Consider the following 21,541-nt stretch of genomic DNA (forward strand, 5'->3'; position numbering starts at 1 on the left):
GGAGTGGAGTTCAGCTTTAGCAAAAAAGACCTGGCATAGGATTTGGAAAACTTACCTGGCAGAAAGGAAGAGAGATAGTCCTTTCAAGGATGTATATATTCATGCACCCTGTTGAAATGCCATGCTTCTTTTTCTCAAAGTTGTTGCATTAAGCTGTTAACTTGAGCTGTGATTTTAACAGTTAACTTCTGTGTGTGTGTGTGTGTGAATTACAGCATTGTTGCCAACTCTGAAATTTTCATATCTAGAATTATTAGAGAATTAGAGACTCTCTATATTTTTAATGTAAGGTGAGTCCAACGATTTTAGTCAGAAAAATAAAATGTCAGACAACCTGTAGTTTCTTAGGAAGAAACCTCTGTGTTCTAAAATGCTTTCCCAAGAATTTTAATAAACATAATTATGATATGTGTATCTATTTGTAGGGACTGGTAACATCTGAACATAACAAACCAAACAAGCAAACTGTTGCACCAACACTACCACCACGTTTTACCACAAAAGAATGCCACTGTACGTGGATTCCAAGCAGGCTAAAAAGGAAAAGAGCTGATTCGATTTCAGACTGCCCACTGAACGGGATGACAGCCACGGCTGCCGTGGAGACACCAAAAATGGAGAAGAGTGCTTCTAAGGAAGAGAAGCAGCAGCCTAAGGAGGACAGCACAGAGCAGGGCTGTGCTGATTCTGAAGAGTGGATAAGTTCTGAGAGTGACCCTGAACAGATGAGCCTTAAGAGTGTCAACATCAATGACAACAGCTTCCAACCTGGAGATGCTCAATTGAAGAAAAAGGAAATTCCCTCCAAGCCACACCGCCAGCTCTGTAGATCACCCTGCCTAGATCGTCCAAGCTTCTCCCAGAGCAGCATTCTACAGGATGGGAAGCTTGACTTGGAAAAGGAATACCAAGCCAAGATGGATTTTGCTCTAAAGCTGGGCTATGCAGAGGAACAGATTCAATCAGTGCTGAACAAGCTCGGCCCAGAATCACTTATTAATGATGTATTGGCAGAGCTTGTCAGACTTGGGAACAAAGGTGATTCGGAAGGGCAGGTCAACTTGAGTCTGTTAGTGCCTCGGGGGCCCAGCTCCAGAGAGATTGCAAGCCCTGAACTGTCTCTTGAAGATGTAATAGACAACAGTGACAATTTGAGGCCAGTTGTCATTGATGGAAGTAATGTGGCAATGAGGTAAGACTGGTATATTTTCTCTGTTTTTTAAAAACTGCCCTGAACTCATAGAAATTGTCTTTGCAAAGCACTTTGAGAGGGCTTTCGTTGTTGTCTGTGGCTTGTACTCCTCTAGGTAGACAGAGGCTAAAATGATCTGGCTGTAGACTTTTCTGTCTCCTTTGAAATTGTTGCCAGAGTCTTTTCGGGTATTCTGAAAGCAGCTTAGACATCAGTGATGCTTCAGAGGAGACATAACCATTCAGCCTTTGCTCCTCTTGGCGTCCCCTCTCCCACTTCTACTTGGCTAGGCCAATCATCCTGAAAATCCTGGCTTTATAATGTTACTTGGGGGCTTACTTGAGAACTTGCAGTAACTCCCAATTGCCGTTCTACCAAATTTGGATCCCTTTGCCTGGCTTTGTGATCTGACCTTTCCCTCCTCCCATGTGATTGCATCTCTCACACTTACTGCATTTACATCAGTCTCTTTAACAGTCTCCATGTAAATTATGCTGATTTTTATCCACCTTACTTGTGTTCATGTAATTTCCCAACTTAGGAGTAACCTCCTCCTTATATTCATACCCTCCACAAACACCATCCTGACTTTTCTGATCCCAATGATTGTCTCTGAGCTTCAGTACCTATGGTAGGCTGAATAATAGCCCACTAAAGATGTACACATCTTGATTCCTAGGATCTGTGAATATGTTATCTTACATGGTAAAAGGAACTTTGCAGATGTGATTAAGATAAGGATCTTAAAATGGATTATCCTGGATTATCAAGATGGGCTCAATGTAATCATAAGGGTCTTTGTAAGAGAGAGGGAGGCAGCAGGATCAGAATGAGTAGTAGGAGATGTGATGACAGAAACAGGAGATTGGGGTGATGTAAGAAAGGGGCCATGAGCCAAGGAATGTGGTCACCCTCCAGAAGCTGAAAAAGGCAAGGAGACGAATTCTTCCCTGAAGTCTGAAGAAAGAACACAGCCTTGCCAACACCTTGATTTTAGACTTCTGACCTCCTGAACTATAAGGGAATAAATTGGTGTTATTTTAAGTTACTGAATGTGCAGTAATCTGTTACAGTAGCAATAGAAAAGTAATACATAACTAACAGTGCCTTTATACTTTATTCCATACTCTCTCAAATAACTTTTTATCTCATGTCAGAGAGCCTTAGGAATCCCTTCTTCTATTTTTCAAATGAGTTATTATCCAGCTTTGGCTTAAAACTTCCTAGTGATCAGGAGCCTGTTTCCTATTGAGTCCACCACTGCTTGATGAACTCACTAGAATTCTTAGACTGTACACAATCAGAACTAAGTAAAAAGCTTTAGACTAGTATGTCTTTCATTTGATTACCCCATTGTCTTTGAAGGCAGGGACTTTGTTTTATGCCTCTCTGGTTTTCCCCACAGCACACAGAAGAGTATTTGATGCTCCCACAGAGATATGAGGGAGCGGGGATAGGGGCAAGTCTTATGAACCATACCATTGCTGTATGCAGGAGTTGCTTGCAGGCTATCTGGAGGTACATTTTAATATAAAATTCTATTTAATCTTTATAGCAACTTTACTTTACAGATGAGAAAACTAGAGCTCAGCAAGGTTAAATGACTTCTTTGAGGTTACTTTTTATAGCTAGTAAGTAGTAAAGTGAGGACTTAAACTTGTATTCTGGCTTCAAATGGATGAAATGAAACTAACATTTATAAATCTCTATTCTGTATAAATCTCTATTCTGTGCCAGATGCTTTTGCACAATGTGATTTAATCCTCACTAAAAAATCTACAAGAATGGACTAATTAGGTTCATTTTTGCATGTGAGGAGACAGGTTCAGAGAGATAGAGTAACTGCCCAAGGTTACACAAATAATAAATGGCAAAGCTTGTATTAAAACTTGAATCTGACTCCAATGCTCCTTCGACAATATCATGCAATAGTATGTATCTATTACTGTTATTAAGAATATTTGACATCCTTCCTAGTAACAGAAAATATATTTTCAGATTTCCTTTTTCAAATCTTTTAAATCATGACAGCATCATCACAAAGTGAGTAAAGCAGGCGAGGCATCTCTCCTGTTTTAATGAGGGGAAACTAGAAGTACAGTAACAAGAAAGTTAAATGACCTGTACACAATACTACAGTAATCAGAACGATGCAGTGGGCCAGTGAAAAGGAGAGAGCGATTTTTATGTTCAAAGGACCGAAAGTAACTCTGCTCCCCTCTTAATAGTATACTATAATGTATACCAGAGTGATTCTTGAGGGGAAGAGATATGGCATCTGCCAAACTCAATCACTTACCAGACCAGACTACCCAAAACACCTTAGATTAGACCTATTTCCCAAAGCCTACCCTTCTATAAGGGTGTTGTGTTTGGGAGATGAAGATGAGAACTCAGGACTTCTTTGAGGACTTTGACTTCATGGTGATATAAGATCTTCCTTGTTTTTGGACTTCTATTCAAGGGTTGCTGAGTTACGAAGGACACTCTATGGCCCTTTTACTTTGTAAGAAATAATGAAGAGATTAATTACCAAGGTAATTCATTTCAACATATCTAGTCTATGCCAGTAGCAAACTGTCATACTAATAGGAAGATGAACTTTTGTCTTTTGTAGGAGTTGCTTTACTAAATTAAAGATACCTCACACAATTTAAATAAAGCAAAAAAAAATCAGCACTCAACCTTATTTTTAGGAGCGTATTAAAATAATGCATAGTGGACCACGTGATTTTTTTAAATTGCCAACTGTGTCCTTGTTAGCATCTCTTCCCTTGTCTGACTAGGTAAGTTACTGATGAGTCCCGTTTATTCTGCAATCACATTTCACACAGTCAAAGTTCAGTGCCATGGTCTGCCTATGAATTTGTTAGTTCCTTTAATCTAAATTCAGTTTGTTTCCCCATTGGTTAGCTGTAACTTTGTCATGAGATTGGTACTTCTTAGACAAACTACATATTAACATCTGTTGTTCCTCAGCATGTTGAATGAGCCTGCATTGAAATCATGATGCTTTGTTTGTCATCAACAGCATTTGTTTAACATTTGCAGTAGTGATGTACCTGTGATTCACATACTGATATATGGTAAGATCCTAAAGGGTATGTTCATTCTGAAAGCCGTCTCCTTTGGGAGGAAAAATCTATTTCAGGGGAATTAAGTCTTTAAAATGTAAATGCTGCCATATTACTTGTTAAGTCTGGGAGAAGCCCAAATATTTGAACACTGCAAAAAAAAAAAGTGAAGAGGGAGAGGCCGGTGACCCATCTGCTAGGTAGAATTTGGCTTGGAACCTGGATCATAATATGTATGTGAGCCAGTTTACAGGACAAAGTGAGCTGTAGTGTCACCAAGACATCCTATGACTTACAAGTCTAGGCTTTAGATTTTTTAGATAGTCTCTTAGGTCCTAGCATTTTTTAGATTGGAAAAGGACATTTTGTGGGTTTGGGCTAAAACAGGTCATCTTCCAAGCTTTATTTTCCACTTTTTAAAAATTTATTCTTTCCTTAAATATTTATTGAGAGCTAAACTTTGCATTCCGGGCCCTTATGTAGGACTTCACTGCCACCTTGATAAATGTTGAATGTGAATTCTGATTCCTACTAGGCATTTGGTGCACTTCATGGAACACTCCAATGGCATGATTTTAATATATTTTCACTGGAATGCTATATGTATTTAACAGTTTTTCTTAACGTGATAATTCTCGGTATGCTAAAAAATCGATATCAGGATACAGATGCATCAAAATATTAACAGTGTTTATCTCTGGGTGGTATTAAACCCTATTGTGCAGCGTTTTTTCTTTATATTTTGTGTATTTTCCACATTTTATACTATAAGTATATATTACTTTTATAATGATGAAAAATATTTTTAAACAATGAATTTGCCAGTATACAATATAAAATTAGGGTATCCGATGTAAATGTTACTCTTATATTTATTTCTAGTCTTAAACTGTGTTAGGGAGGACACACTTTATAGCACCACAGAACCAAGTGAAATGAAATCCCTTCTCCTTCCTCCAAATTCCCCCTCTAATGACAATTCTGATGATTTTCCTGAGTTCATTTTATACTTACCAGCACTATAGCAGCGGGAAAAGTTACAGCTGGTCATCTCCTCCCACCTATTTTATGCTGAGGTCATCTAATTTTAATCCTTTACCAGCCATGGACTTGCCCAATTTACCCATTGTTCAACTTTTTAGAAGCAATCAGTGGTAGCTGTCTCTAAGGCTACCTTGGAGTATATTGGCAATTAAATATATTTTCCTTTCTTTTTTTTCTTAAGTGCTTTGACTTTTATTAGAGTAGTAAAATTGCTTTATGGTACTCACTGGAAACTTTTGAACATGATTAACATGTGTTTGGAAATGTTAATAAAGGCATCTAATAAATTTTTGTCATGTGCCTCAAAAGTGATAAGACACTGGGAAGTCTTGCGGTGCAGGTATTAATGGGGCCCCTGAGATTGTGTATAAATTCACCCAAAAGAAATAATATAATTGGAGCTAATTTCTCTTATGGTTGAGTGAATGAGTACCAATGAGAAAGTGAGGAATGTAAAAAGAGAGCCCCTATCACATTGTCTTAATTAACCTTCTAGCAAAATGGTTCTCTTTTGATCAGTCTTGTTTGACAGGCAATATCCAGTTTATTGTAATAGAATTGATACATGTATGCCAAGTTCTTTTACCATCCAAGCTGTTTAATTAACTGTAATTTAGTGTGGCTTATACATGTGTCAGAGCACCAGATTCCATGCTAAGAGAACAGAATTTTCACGACCAAACTACGCACAAATCTAGTACATCTTTTGTGAGTTTTTAAGATGATGAGAATAACAGCTATTCACTTGGGGGCTATGGGTAGAAGAAGGAAAAATAAAATCTTTAAGGAGCTGGCCCAATGGCACAGCGGTTAACTGTGCACGTTCCGCTTCAGCAGCCCGGTATTCACTGGTTCGGATCCCAGGTACCAACATGGTACTGCTTGACAAGCCATGCTGTGGTAGGCATCCCAAATATAAAGTAGAGGAAGATGGGCACAGATGTTAGCTCAGGGCCAGCCTCCCTCAGCAAAAATAAGAGGATTGGCGGCAGTTAGCTCAGGGCTAATCTTCCTCAAAATAAATAAATAAATGAATAAAATGAAATAAAATCTTAAAAAAAAAAAGATGATGACAATCAATATATTTTCCCCCAATTCATCTGCTAATTTTCCCTCTTCCAATTTCCAATCAAATGAATTTTGTTTGGTTTTTTAAGTTTTTACAATGTTTATTCCTACAATTAATTGTGATAGAACATCTTCTCTAAAAACGTCTTCTGTAAAAACATCATGTTCTAATTATAAAAAGAATACTCATTTTTGGGGGGAAATTTTTGAATTAAAGAAAGAAAATAAGTCATTTATAACCCTCTCACATAGAAGAATTTTTATTAATATTTTGATGTATCTGTTTTCTCGTATTTTTCTAACCTTACACATAGACTTTCTTCTACAAAATTCAGTTTGCATTGTATATAGTTTGTATCCTTTTTCTCTTTTAGCATTATATTGTGATCATTTCCCACATCTTAAAATTTTCAAGAATGTGATTTTTGTTGGTGTGCTATATTTAGTTAAATGTGATAACTATTTTCAGTCAGCATTTATGTGTGTCTTTCTTGCTGTTACTGTTATTTTTTAAGCTTAATATAAGAGCTTAAGACTCATCTCGAACTAATCCTCCATATAAACTTTATCTAGACCTCTGGTGGCACCTCTTCTTTTTTCATCTATTGTGAATATCTGAATCTTTGAAAAGAAAGTGGTGGTGGAAACAGAAAGAGAAGAGAGAAAATGGAAGTAGTGATAGGAAATAGCCACCAGGGCTGCTATAAGTTGGGAGCTGTTATTAATCATCTGTGGCCTTGAGTGAAGGTTTAATAATAATGGCAATATTTGTAGTGATTGAATAAAAAAGAATTTGATTTGCTATTTTTAAAAATATATTTTTGGCACCATCAAAATTAGCACGTCTGTTGTTAATGTCTTGGTACAAAGAAAAACCCTGTTTGGAGTAATTCTTTGCTACCTGTTGTCAATCCTCTATCCTCTCATTCTTTATCTTTCTAAAGCCATGGGAATAAAGAAGAGTTCTCCTGTAGAGGAATACAACTTGCTGTGGATTGGTTTTTAGATAAAGGCCATAAAGATATTACTGTATTTGTGCCTGCATGGAGAAAGGAGCAATCCCGCCCTGATGCACCAATTACAGGTACTATTTCAAATAAGATGTTTTTTCTCATCCAGAGGCAAAGCTAGCAAGATAGTTTTGGTAGAGGTTGATGGGCCCAATTTATATATTTTTCTAAGTTTATTAAGTATACTTAAAATATTTTATATTAAGTATATTTTTAAGCATGTTTTTCCTTACCCAAATAATACCATCATTGTATTGTGGCCTATGGCAGTTAAATACAGGCAACTTCACTTTGGCAAAGAATAAAGCAAACAATTGAAAATTAGGAGTGCTTTCTTATTTGAGCATAGACTTCAGACTAAAGTGGGATGAATCTGGTTATGAATGTGACTAAGTTTTCCAAATGACTAAAGAAACCATGGTAGACAGTGGATCTCATTCTGTACCATAGAAGTTATTGTGGGATTTGCAAATTAGGAGGCAGAGTAGAGAGAAAGCAATGTCCCATGGCAGTCAGAGCCAAGTTATCCATGAGGCACAGTAGGACCAGTGCCTAGGGCCTATAAAACTTTTAGGGTCCCATGGAAATGTTTTAATTTTATTATTTTCTTTTAATATCAGAAGGAAAAATTGAATAAAATAACAATGTGTAATAATATATCTAACTAGATTATTTGTCTTTATACCAATGCAGTTGTAAAGTGAATTTTAAATATTTCTTTATGGAAGAAGGGGCCCATGAAGGCAAAAGTGCCTAAGGTCCACAAAAGTCATGATGTGGCCCTAATGGCAGTAGGATCACTACATTCACTTACAACAGTATGTGAAGCTAGCTCTTTACAGCATTGGAGAGCATATAGACCCAGTCCTCTGAGTATCAGCTGTTGCCTGATGTGCCAAATGAGAAAGTCCAGTGAATGGCTGTCAGAGCTGTGCCATGGAGCTGTCTGCTAGCTGCTGAACAGGCCCTCAGCCTCAGTCTGAGAGTGGATCCTGGCCTTGCTCAAACCCAGCCTGTAAGCTTTCTTTCCTCAGCAAGTAAGAAGCCAAAAAAAGGACGTCAATACTCACATGCTACAGCTTGATGTTTTCTCTTAGTTGTGGCCTTCCATCAGGCAGAGGGCAAAAATGTAAGTCCCTAGGAGTGATGCTTTACTCTCCTCCTGGCAGACACATCCTCAGCACACTGCCCTGTTTTCTTCAGCAGTCAAAAGCTGGTGCTTCAGCCAAAGGGCAAAACAAGCATCAAGAAAGCTAGTATAGGGGCCGGCCAGGTGGTGCAGCGGTTAAGTGCACACGTTCCACTTTAGTGGCCCGGGGTTCGCTGGTTCAGATCCCGGGTGTGGACATGGTGCTGCTTTGCACGCCATGCTGTGGTAGACGTCCCACATATAAAGTAGAGGAAGTGGGCATAGATGTTAGCTCAGGGCCAGTCTTCCTGAGCAAAAAGAGGAGGATTGGCAACAGTTAGCTCAGGGCTAATCTTCCTCAAAAAAAAAAAAAAGAATACTAGTATATCAGTGTTATTTCTCACTCTTCATGGTAGTTTTAAAAACTTAGATGTTATTGAATCCTGTTCCTTCATTTTATCAAAAAGAAAACTGAAGTTCAAAGGGGAAGTTGACTTGCCAAAAGTGACAATCCAAATTACTACCATAGCCAAGAATAGAGGCTACTTTCTCTCTAAGGGCAAATAATATATTCATCTAGTACCGACTTTTGTATTTGTAATATGGAGGTAGAGCTGTTAATTTCCAAAGATGATCTCTACTCTGTGGCATATAATTCATATTTCAACAGATCAAGATATCCTACGTAAACTGGAAAAGGAAAAGATTCTTGTCTTCACGCCATCCAGAAGGGTTCAGGGCAGGAGAGTCGTCTGCTATGATGACCGGTTCATAGTCAAACTGGCTTTTGATTCTGATGGCATCATTGTCTCCAATGATAACTACCGGGACCTTCAAGTAGAAAAGCCAGAATGGAAGAAGTTTATAGAGGAGCGGTTGCTGATGTATTCTTTCGTGAATGACAAGTACGTTTCTTTCCAATAGGCTCTAAATAGCCTAAATCCAAGTTACCACTAGGAACAGATTTCATTTCATTTCAATAAACATCTACTGAACACTTACTGTGTACTGTGCATTATGCTAGTTTCCATAGGGACAAAAGGCTGAGTAAGAGACAAGACTTAGTCTTAAGAGGCTCAAAGTGTGGTGGAAAGAGACAACCACAATGTGTTGTGATAAGTGCTGTGGTTAGAATTTCTTAAATTGCTTTGTTGATGAAAAAGGATAGGGAAAAGCTTCACAGAGGAGATGACATTTGAGATGAAGTTTAGAGACAGAGGAAAGGGAGTTGTTGGGCATTAGAGGTAAAGGGGACATCATGAATAAAGCTATAAAGATGTGAAAGTGGGTTGCATATTGGGGGAACCAGCAGGCATGCCAGTATGACTGGAACATATAGTCCATGGAAAAATGACACACAGGAGAAATTATCCTTTTCTTGCTATCAACTGGGAACAGAGAGAAGGACTGCTGGCTTAGCAAAAGATAGACTTGAGGCAGGAAGGGCAATTAAAAAGCTGTGACAACAGTATAAGCAAGAGGTAATGAAGGTCTGAACTCCTGATAAGGGATAGTAGGGACAGAAGGGAAAGCATTTATCTCTTGCTTGCTTGCTTTTAGATTTATGCCTCCAGATGATCCTTTAGGGCGCCATGGCCCAAGCCTTGAAAATTTCTTAAGAAAGAGACCCGTTGTTCCTGAGCACAAGAAACAACCATGCCCTTATGGTGAGTACCTATGTGCAGAACTGAGTTCTGTATTAAGGGAAACATAAGGACTCTATGAATACTTTTCTCTTCAAAATTTATCTTTCAAATGGAAAATCCTAGCTTGTTCACTTTCTGTGAGTTAGTCTGTGTCTTCCTGTATTCTCAGTTAATTGTTTAAAGAAACATTCTAGAAACTGCATGAGGACAAGGTAACTAGAATTGAAGGGAAGATTAGTTGTCACTTGTTAAAATGGTGCATGTGTGCTAGCTGCTTCCATCCTGAGCAGTGTTGCTGGGGGCAGAGAAATGTCCACGTGGGTCCACAGAAGCAGAAAGGGCAAGGCCAAATTGGATTTGGCCCCAAGAAGGACGTGTCTCTCAGGCAGGTGACTGCGCCCTCTAACTAATAATACCCTTTTCTTCCCATCTGTACTTTCCAGTTTGCTTCCAAACTTCATTTTTATTTGCTTTTTTAAAATATAGTTTTCTAGAGTACATTCATGATCTTACACAAGTCTGTCTGATATAAAGTTTGTGAGCCTAACAGTGCAACGTGGGCTGCCTGGTCTGAGGCTAGTTTGGATGTTCACTCTTTTTGGATAATCATTTATCACACGTCTTGTTTTTTGTTTGATTAACATTTATTTAAATCATAGAGTGTTTTCATGTTCATTATCTTCATTTAATCTTCACAATGACCCTATAATATAAGCATGATTATGAACCTTGTTTACAGAAGAGGAAAATGAGGCTCAGAAAGTAAAGTCACTTACCAAAGTCACACAGCTAGTAAGTGGCACAGCTGGAATTGAAACTCAGGTCTGACTGGCCTCCAAGCCTGTGCTCTTTGCACTCGCATCATACTGCCTGCTGCTGCTCTACACTGCCTTAATATTCAGGTTATGCCTAGGCAAAGTTGTGAATTTCAGGAAATGAAAGCTGTTCAGCTGTTCAGCTCTTAGTTTTCACACTGCAGTTTCCTCCCCAGCTTTCCACTTCCTTCCTCTCCCCTCACAGTGTGTGATGCCTCCTTGGTGTTGTCTGTCTCTCATCTTTATGGACAGTTAATTTTCTGCCTTTAACCCCAAATGGTAAAATTATAACCTGAGTGACCAGATACAACAGTTTCTGGCACAGAGTTGCACCACTATGAGAGAGAGTCTTACCCCAAGGCATTATTTTTCAGGCAAAAAATGTACCTACGGCCACAAGTGCAAATACTACCATCCGGAGCGGGCCAACCAACCCCAGCGTTCGGTGGCTGATGAGCTCCGCATCAGTGCCAAACTGTCCACAGTGAAAACCATGAGCGAAGGCACCTTAGCCAAGTGTGGCACAGGGCTGTCTAGTGCCAAAGGTGAGATAACCTCAGAAGTCAAACGTGTGGCCCCCAAGCGCCAATCAGATCCCAGCATTCGGTCCGTGGCTGTGGAGCCTGAGGAATGGCTGTCCATTGCCCGTAAGCCTGAGGCCAGCTCTGTCCCCTCACTTGTGACCGCCCTAAGTGTCCCCACAATCCCACCCCCCAAAAGCCATGCAGTAGGTGCACTCAATACCCGTTCAGCCAGCAGCCCAGTGCCAGGATCTTCTCATTTCCCCCACCAGAAGGCTTCGTTAGAGCACATGCCCAGCATGCAGTATCCCCCCATCCTGGTTACCAACAGCCATGGGACCTCTATTAACTATGCTGAGCAATACCCAAAGTTTGAGTCCTTGGGGGACCACAGCTATTATTCAATGTTAGGCGACTTCTCCAAACTGAATATCAACAGCATGCATAATCGAGAGTACTACATGACTGAAGCAGACCGGGGGGTGTATGCCCGGAATCCCAACCTGTGTTCTGACAGTCATATGAGCCATACCAGAAATGACAACTATTCCTCTTACAACAACCTATACTTGCCTGTAGCTGATACCCATCCTGAAGGCAGTTTGAAGCTGCATCGCTCAGCATCTCAGAACCGTCTTCAGCCTTTTCCTCATGGTTACCATGAAGCCTTAACAAGAGTGCAGAGCTATGGCCCAGAGGATTCTAAGCAAGCCCCCAACAAGCAGTCAGTTCCCCATTTAGTTCTGCATGCCCAGCACCCAGCAACTGGGACACGCTCCAGCTGTCCTGGAGACTACCCCATGCCTCCCACTATCCACCCTGGGGCAACCCCACAGCCAGGACGTGCCCTGGTGATGACTCGGATGGACAGCATTTCTGACTCTCGCCTGTATGAGAGCAACCCCATGAGACAAAGACGACCTCCTCTTTGCCGGGAACAACATGCCAGCTGGGACCCACTGCCCTGTGCAACTGACTCTTATGGCTACCACTCCTATCCCTTGAGTAACAGCCTCATGCAACCATGCTATGAGCCAGTCATGGTACGGAGCATGCCTGAAAAAATGGAGCAGCTTTGGAGGAATCCTTGGGTTGGAATGTGCAATGATTCCAGGGAGCATATGATCCCAGAGCACCAGTATCAGACCTACAAGAACCTCTGCAATATTTTCCCTTCAAACATCGTCCTTGCAGTAATGGAGAAGAATCCCCATACAGCAGATGCCCAGCAACTGGCAGCCTTGATTGTTTCTAAGCTTAGGGCTGCACGTTGACGTAACATAGAACTTATTCCTATAAATATAAATATTAATACTAATAATGCACTAATACTATGATAATAGTAACTAATAATTTTGTGTTGCGCTTTACAAGTTACGGAGTATTTATGTCATTGAAGTGCATAACAACCCTGTGAGGTAAGTCTTACTAATGTCTTGTTTTATAGACAAGGAAATTGAAGCTCAGTGAAATTAAGTGACTTGCCAAGGTCACACCGCTAGCAAAGGACCAAGTCAGGACTCTTATCCAAGTCCTCTGACTCCAAGTTCCATGCCCTTTTGCACGGCACTGTGCAGGTAATGGAGGACAAAACCCAGGGGGAGAGGCCTAAATGCAAGAAACCCCAGGGCTTCCATTACCAGTGTTTTCTTAGTCACACATTCTATATTACAGAGTAAGAATGATACATCTAATTTAGAGAGCAAGAGCATCAAGATCGGATCATATGTTGAATTAACCTTTTAAGATTTTTAATAGGAATATTTAAAGCTATTTAAAAGTAAATGCACACTTTATTGCATGGATATCTGACCATTCAATATCTTTGTTAACCAAGCTATAGGGTCACATCGAAGCTTCTAGAGCTACATTTTAAACCTATTATTAGCAGTTATATTGCATGTATGACTGTATGTATTTAGTCAAGATGTGTATCTCTGTATAATCTTTTATATGGTGGTGATAAGAAGATGGTCTCAGCACAGTCCTTAGTCTACAGCTGTATAGATCACAAATCTGACTGGATGATTTATGTCACATTTCATAATTTCAACTAGTTTTGAAAGTGAAATTACATGCCAATATTTGAATATTGCTTTCTTAGTCACCACAGCAAGCTAGCTCTATGTCCCTTGCACTTTTTACTTGTCAAGATTTATTGACAGTTCTTAGCTTTTCACTCTCTTCACCTCAGCAAGTTAGGGATAAGATTGCAGCCTTCTTCCGCAGAGAAGCTGATGGATAAGCTCAAGTTCCAGGCATAGTAGCTGTGTGCTAGATTAGCGCAGAAGTATTTGACCAGGACCAGGGGATTTACTACCACAGTTGGTTTCCCTTATCCCAATAGAGATGGCCAAACTCATGAAGCATTAAATGATGAACACAAAAGCTGCACTCAAGGAGGGTCTAATGGATGCTCTTTGGACTTCTGACCTACGCAGTATTCAACATCACAGGATGAAACGTAATGCAGGACAGGGCATAGCCATGCAATCCACTTTGTCTTGCAATCCACCCTTTGGGCAATAAGGTCGATCATTGGTGCAGCAGAATATTTTTAGGAAACAAAACCAGGGGATTTTCTATGTGGAAAAAGGCATCCTCCAAAAGGGGATGCAGCTTCCAAAAGGGGATGTTACATCTTCGCTAATAGCTGGCTTAGTTATGCACTTCAAATCCATGCAAAGAGGGTGCACTTGCCCTTGGATAACGCATTACTAAAGATGGCAGGACTTTGGGTTGAGCAGAGCCATTTGTTCAACTTGTATCTTGCTCAGGGTGGGAACCTTTGTAGCTAGATGCCTCCAGAAGAGGCATTTATTGTTTTTGGTTCTTTTTAAGCTGCACTAAATAAACCCCCTTTTTGAGCCCATTGTATATTTCAACATTTTGAACCATGACCAGCTCACTATTTCTTGAGCTGGAACTTGCTAATTTCTATGGTAGTTTTTCATGAAAGTTGAGAAGGCCTGGTCTTGGCCTTTTGTTTCTTCATAAGAAGGTGTGACACTACCTATAAATGTTTCTTACTGTGAAACACTCCCAATGCTAGGCTGTAGTCAGGGTTGTTTCTGGCAGTTTGATAATGGCTTGCATGCTGCTTTTCTGGCTTTCTGTCTCTGTCTTAATTGATAAAAACTGCATCTCAATTAATGTTTTTCTCTAGTTAACCATAGCTTCACATTTATCTCCTACCCTATGATTTTTCCATCCCGCAACATACTGAGGTGTAAAAGTATTTTCTACCAGTGACCATAGAGAGTGACAGTTGCCACTGAAGTGCTTGCCATTTCACACAAATGCCATTTCATACCTTCAACTTCTTGGATCTTCTAAATTTGTCCCATGTCTAAATCAGGGTATTTGACAATCTTAGATGACTCTGCCTTTGTGCCAGTTAGTTCATACCTCCTATCAAAGTCATCAATGGCACCACAGTATCCAGTAGCTGTACAATTTACAGAGAAGCACAAGATTAATCTTGTCAACTGCAATTCATCTTGAACATGTTCATGTTTAGTATTAAAAAAATTCTAAGTTCCTCTCAATACAGGAAATAATTTTTAAGGCAGTGTATGTATTTCTTATTTCCTGTAACCATTGTCATTCCTCTCTTCTCATAAAATGTATATGAAACAAAGCAGCTAGGAGCAATGCCTCAAATAACCAGAAATGACCTTTTGTTGATACAAATTGTATCTCCTTTTTTCCCCGATTGTATAGAAACAAATGTACAAAACTCATCTGAAACTAGGTTTGGTACATTCTTTTCACCATGATGTTTGTGGCACTGTGTGTCACAAGGAAGTAGCCCGGGGGTCATGAAGGAGCTTTTATTTCCAAAGGGCAGTAGTAGTTTATAGACAATTTTTCAAGGCCTTTTTATTACTATGTGCACAGCTATTATGTGTACAGTTTCAAGCATTATATTACATAAGTTCTCTTTAGCCTATTAAATTTAATATGTCCTTGCAAAAGGTATTTTGTGTAAAAAGTGTCAATGTTAGTGAATCATCTGCAAGAATCTACAAATGGAGCTGTACAATTATGAATGCTTAAATCCAGCTTGGTTCTTAGTAAAGTTATTAGAGAAACATCTTCTTTATATTGAGGTCTGCACATTTTTTGACTTTTCCATTTTGTCTGTAATTATAAAACAGCAAATACAAAGAAGCATTGGGACTCACTGGGCTCCCTTGATAATAAAAGCAAGCTTCCTTTCCTGGGGTTAAGGGTGTGTCCTTCAGTATGCTTACCTCCAAGCACTCAGCAGGGATTACTGCACAGTGTTTTGTGTGGTTTTCAAGAAGCATTATCTTTTATAGGAGATGCTTTGTAATTTTAATTCTTTCACTGAGTTTTTGAACTCATAGCAAGTCTATGCCTTTTCAGGCCTTAGATTTTATGATTTCTTTCTTGTTGTGATTTTGTTGTTGTTTTTATTTTGACCTAAAGAAGTGTGACTCTGGAGTGGCATGGTCAATCAAGGGCACTGTTTCTGTAAGACAGCTAAAAGGAAAAGGAGACTTTTCAAAGGTAACATCTCAAGGTGCAAGGTATAGAAGGGAGAATGACGGAGGCCTTATGGAAATGGCCTATAAAACTTTTCTTCTTCTAAATAATGAAACACATACACACACACACACGTGTGTGTGTGTGTGTATATATATATATGTTGAATATGTGTATATTCTCTCCCCTCCCCTCTCTGGTAGTTTCCAGGAGAATACTTCTAAAACCCATTTTTTCTACTTTAGAATAAATTATATTTATACAGTAATTCAAACATTGATATCCATTAACCTTTGGCACTGAGTTTTCTTCTAACATAGAAGAGTTCATTTGAAGAGGCACTCAGTGACAGTTAATCTCTGCTCTAAGTATGAGACTTTGTACAAACACCCTTTTTGTGGGCCAAGAATTTCAATACACTTTGTTTTATTCTGCGAACCAGGTCTGGAGCTACACAGGGAAAGTAATGTCAAACTGTGCAAAGAGCACTTCTCCGGTCTCCTCCTAACCCTTCTCTGCCTTCCCCTAGTTTGCTTCTCTTTATGTCTGACACTGAGGAGTGCATAGTCTTCAACTGAAATGGCACTACAGTTAGTTTTCAATGGAAACCAAACCAGTATATTTCAGGAAGCTGCTTGTCTAAAGTTGTCGATGCTTTTGGAAAGACTCAGCATATTCAATATCTATCATGTTGTAGCTAGCTATATACATAGGCAGATTGACTATTTTTAATCCTGTTTTGTGTATCATTGAGCTATAGTAGTTTGCTTTATCCATTTGTGGGATTAAACAATATTGTTTAATGGTTGTAAACTTTTATAAAACCTCTTTGGGTTTTTTGTTTGACCCAAATATAATGTAAGTCTCAATGACAAAATACACAAAGCCAAACAGAGGTAAGTGAAAATATATCCTGTCCCCAGTTTTGTCTGGCCCTATAATGCACGTGCAGTGCTTTGCAATATGTTTTCACTAGCATGAATGTGCTATGACTACTTCATGAGGTTTTAATTTGTTTTACCTATAATCATGATGCTGTATCATCGGCAACAATGAACTGTAACTAAATTTATTTATTGTATAAACTATTTGTCTACTAACCACTAATGGCTCTGTTTCTTTAAGAACATCAACAACCAAAGCCATACCACATCTACATATATACACACCCTACTTCGCTCCTAAAAGATTCAACTACCTTCCTTGGGACTTGCATCTTGAGATAAGCTATAAAGGGAGCGATCTCTCCAAATGAGTTCATCTGAATTTTATCACAGTAAGCATATGCCTTCTTATTTTTGTATATAGTCATACGTCACTTAACAATAGGGATACATTCTGAGAAATGTCTTGTTAGGTGATTTTGTCATTGTGCAAACATCAAAGAGTACACTTACACAAACCTAGATGGTATAGCCTACTATACACCTAGGCTATATGGTATTAATCTTATGGGACCACTGTTGCATATGTGGTCCGTCGTTGACCAAAACGTCATTAGGCGACACATATCTGTACTAACACAGCTCTAAATACTAGTCAACTGCTGTTTCTCACAGGGCTGGGCTTGGCTGGGCCTCTACTGGTGGTTCAGAACCAAGTGGAGGGTTCAGGGCCCAGGCTTCTTTGTGTAAACAATCTATAATTTCTCCCCTGAATAGCTTCAGGGCCACAGAGACATCATCTGCTGGGCCTTAGCCAGAATATCAGAACTAGAAGTGGCCTGGCACCCTACACTTCACAGAGAAGTCACTTAGGAAATGCTCAGCTGCATCAACTCCATCAGGTTTTAGGTGTGGGAACTGAGGTTCCAAGAACTGAAGAGATTTGACCAAGGCTGAACAGGGAGTCCCCGAGACTGGAATCCCAGGCCTCATTGCTCCCAGGCCACTGTGAGCCCTTTATCACAGTGGTGTCTGCTCTTCCCTCAGGCCTCTCTGGGACCTCCTACTCACCCCCCCCCAACCCCCCCTCCACAAGCCAGTCTCATATAAAGGCTGAGACAGCCACAATGGCCACAGGAGAGCCCAGCCTAGGAGCCTTTGGAAGGGGCTATTTGGAAGGTGCTACTCTGAAAATATCTTTTTTTCTTTTATCATCCTTCTTGGAACTAAGAGTGCTCATCTCTCCCCACCCTTTTCTTCTTCTGTCTCTTTACTCTTCCTGCCTCCCACATTTCTCAGGCATATATGTATCAAGTTCTTTGTTGTTGTTGTTAGTGTCCTCAAGTCAATTCCAACACCTGGAGACCCTGTATACAGCAGAGCAGAACCCTGCCTGGTATTTTTGTGCCATTCTCTCCCCTTCTGGCACTATATCAGACAGTGCTCTGCTGCTATTCAGAGTTTTCATGGCCAATTTTTTCATAAGTGGGTGGCCAGGTCTTCCTAGTCTGTCTTAATCTGGAAGCTCCACTAAAACCTGTCCACCATGGGTCTCCCTGCCGGCATTTGAAGTATCAGTGATATAGCTTTCAGCATCACAGCAACACACACCCACCACAGTATGACAATCAACAGACAGGTGGTGTGGCTCCCTGATTGGTAAACGGACCTGGGCCATGGTGGTGAGAGCACCAAATCTTAACCACTAGATCACCAGGGCTGGCATCAAGTTCTTACTGAGTACCAACTAGGGGCCTGGCCTGTATTTGGCTAGCGAGGGACAGAAAAGGAGGAAAGAGTTTCTGTCTTCTGGAACTTGCACTCTAGTGAGGAAATAAAGCACACTTAAATAAATTAAGACTTCGTTGGAGGAGAGTGGCAGCATGAGGTTAGGGGGAGTGATAGGAATAGTTAGAATTCCAAGAGAGGATAATTGAATGTCCAATGCTTCTCCCTAATGATAGGTGGAAAATCAGCTAGTCTGACCATATCCCTCTTTAGCTTACCTCTCTGGCCTCAGGACCTACCATGTTCTTCACACAACCCAAGTTCTAATTATCCTGGACACTTCTCTGGTGCCCCAACATGCCATACTCTTTTTTATCCCCTCCAGACTTTTACCTTCCTTCTTCTCCTTGTTCTGACTAGTAAAGTCTTGCCTTTAGAGATTCACTGCTGCATTAAGCGGTCCCACCTGCTTGTCCAGACATTATTAGTCCTTGCCCCTAGGGAGTCTTCCAGGTATCTTGAACAATACCTCTGTCTTAGCACTTGTCACTCTGTTATAATTATGTTTGCATGCAGACTCCCGTACAAAACAGGGAGTTCCATAGGGACAGAAATCATGTTCTTCATCACCAATGAATTATCTCCTATCAGAAAGAGTGACTTTTAATTACTGTTCTTGAATAACCGTATAATCTATGCTCCCTTCCCTTGACCCTCAATCCTGTCCCCCAGTTAAATGCGTGCAGTTCCAAGACTTTTTCTAATCAGTCTCTGATCTCTAGTCAGAAGGAAAAGGTCCAAGGGCACTGGGCTAAGGTTGCTTCCTGGCCGATCCTCCCCCACCTGCCTCCCTCACCCCCCAACCACCACGCTTGCTCCCACCATTTGAAGCAGCCCTTCCCAGGGACCTGGTCTCATAAATCCCAGGTTTCAAGAGGACTCCAGCCAACAAGGACCCTTGGCTCTTACTCTCCTTGGACCTGGACTAGAAATGAGCTCAGCCTGCTCATCATTAGGTCAGTCTTTGAGGGCCAAGGGAAAGCACTTTGTCCTAGGATACGTGGAGACCAGAGTCCTGAGTTCAAGGCCCACCAACCCTAGCATGAATCCATACCACTCACACATACAAAGCGTGATAAGTTTTAGAGAGCACTTTTCACATCTATTATCTTTTTTGATCCTTATAACAAGCCTGCCAGGCAAATATTATCCCCCTTCTGTAAATTAAGAAACTGTAGCATGATTTGACCAAGGTTGCTCCCATTAAATGAGGGAACTTGTCTGGAACCTACGTCTTTGGGTAGTTTTTTCTCCATACCAGTGCATCTTAAACTTTAGTGTGCATCAGAATCACCTGAAGAGCTTGTAAAATCAGATTGCTGCCCACCTTCAACCTTTCTAATTAAGGCCTGGATTCAATAAGTTGCATTTCTAACAAGTACCCAGGTGATACTGATGTTGCAAGAAATGTGGATCTACACCAAACTATTAACTTGTTCTGTGCCTTTGGGCAAATCCCTCCCCTTTTTGTCTGCCTTAGTGTCTCAAGGCATAAAATGAGGGGGCTAGACTAGAACTTTGATTTCCAAGCTTTTTTAGCAGCAAAACCCATTTTGAAAAAAAAATCTACATAGGATATGAATACATACACAATAAATAAAATCCAGGCTGTTCTAAAGAGGTGGTGGAGAACCAAGAGCTTGCAGCACCCATCTCCCCACAGAGCAGGTGCTGAGCTACATCCTAGAGTACATGTTTGCAAATCCCTTGACTAGATGTGGCCCCTAGATGCTCTTTGAGGGCTCATTCAGCCCTGATATTCCAGGATGCTAAAAAAGTTAGCATATGCTATTGTGGCAGGAGGGAAGAATTGGAGGGAAATTGATTTTGCATTAACCCATGTAGGAGACTGCTCTGCCCACGCCTAATGCTTGGGTCCACACAGGGGAGGAAATCTTAACCCTGTTGGCCTACTGGGCTTATGGATCCCTTTGGTAATCTGATTAGCTCTGTGGATTAGCTCTAGAAAAATGATTATATACTCATACCCACAAAGATATTCAGGATATCCTTTATGAGGTGTTGGGGACTCCGTAGGGGTCGCAACTTGTTAAAACTTTTGGGCTCTAGCATAACATTTCCACTAAATTCCTCCTTGGCACTTTCATAGCATAAGCCCTCACTTTTCTTTCATTCCTTGGCTCTGCCACTTCGTGGGCCAGTTTTGTGGCTGTAATGATGCCTGGTTCTGTCTCTTGCTTCCCCTTGTCTGGGCCCAAATGTGGCCCCACAGAGATGCCCACTCACCCAGCTATCCCTCTTGCCAGAGTGGGGATGGGGAATACTGTAGCTAGACTTGACCTCAGTCAAACACCACCCTGGAAATATCTCTGACAAAAACAGAACTTGTGGTACACCAGAGCTCCCTTAAGGCACTTAGCAGAGGCATCAGGTTATCACAAGTGATGACTTTGTCCTCTCTCCCAAGGCAGAGGGCTCTGGGGGTAAGAACATGGTTTATTCATCCCTGTCTCTTGGCAGCTCAGGGCTGATACAGGGTAGGCACTCGGAGTGTCTGAGAGAATTGGATGACCATAGAAGAGCTCTGGGTCAGTCCCTAAGACATTTCTCTGGCTCCAATGTCCACCACAGGGAAGTCTGTATCTTTTCTAGGGCAAAGGAGTGGATAAGTGACAAAGAAAGGTTTCTCTCTCTCTGGCTTTCAACTACTGTTCGGTGTCCAGCAAGGGCAGGCAGGAAATGAGCCAGAAGCCTGCTGGGTAGCATCAGGAAGGCCTGCGTCTTCCTGCTGTCAGGGAGGTTCTGAGCAGATTCCTCTGATGCTGTTGGGCTCTATGGCCACCAACACCTATCTTTTGGGGCCTGATGCTTCAGAGTGACCCAGCCCCATACTATAG

General features: G+C 40.7%; 1 protein-coding gene across 3 annotated transcripts in view; it reads left to right on the plus strand.

Moving 5' to 3' along the window:
- The window catches only part of ZC3H12B (zinc finger CCCH-type containing 12B), a 413,516-nt gene extending 396,407 nt beyond the window's left edge, over positions 1 to 17,109 (plus strand). For all 3 annotated transcript variants that reach the window (XM_070502317.1, XM_070502316.1, XM_070502315.1), the window contains 5 exons: positions 426 to 1,192; positions 7,323 to 7,462; positions 9,188 to 9,422; positions 10,078 to 10,184; positions 11,353 to 17,109. In XM_070502317.1, the coding sequence (XP_070358418.1) occupies positions 582 to 1,192; positions 7,323 to 7,462; positions 9,188 to 9,422; positions 10,078 to 10,184; positions 11,353 to 12,773 (2,514 nt within the window). In that variant the 5' untranslated portion in view covers positions 426 to 581 and the 3' untranslated portion in view covers positions 12,774 to 17,109. The remainder of the gene's footprint in view (positions 1 to 425; positions 1,193 to 7,322; positions 7,463 to 9,187; positions 9,423 to 10,077; positions 10,185 to 11,352) is intronic.
- The last annotated feature ends 4,432 nt before the right edge of the window (positions 17,110 to 21,541 follow it).

Source organism: Equus asinus, chromosome X (genome assembly GCF_041296235.1).
Source record: "Equus asinus isolate D_3611 breed Donkey chromosome X, EquAss-T2T_v2, whole genome shotgun sequence".
NCBI classification, from domain to species: Eukaryota; Metazoa; Chordata; class Mammalia; order Perissodactyla; family Equidae; genus Equus; species Equus asinus.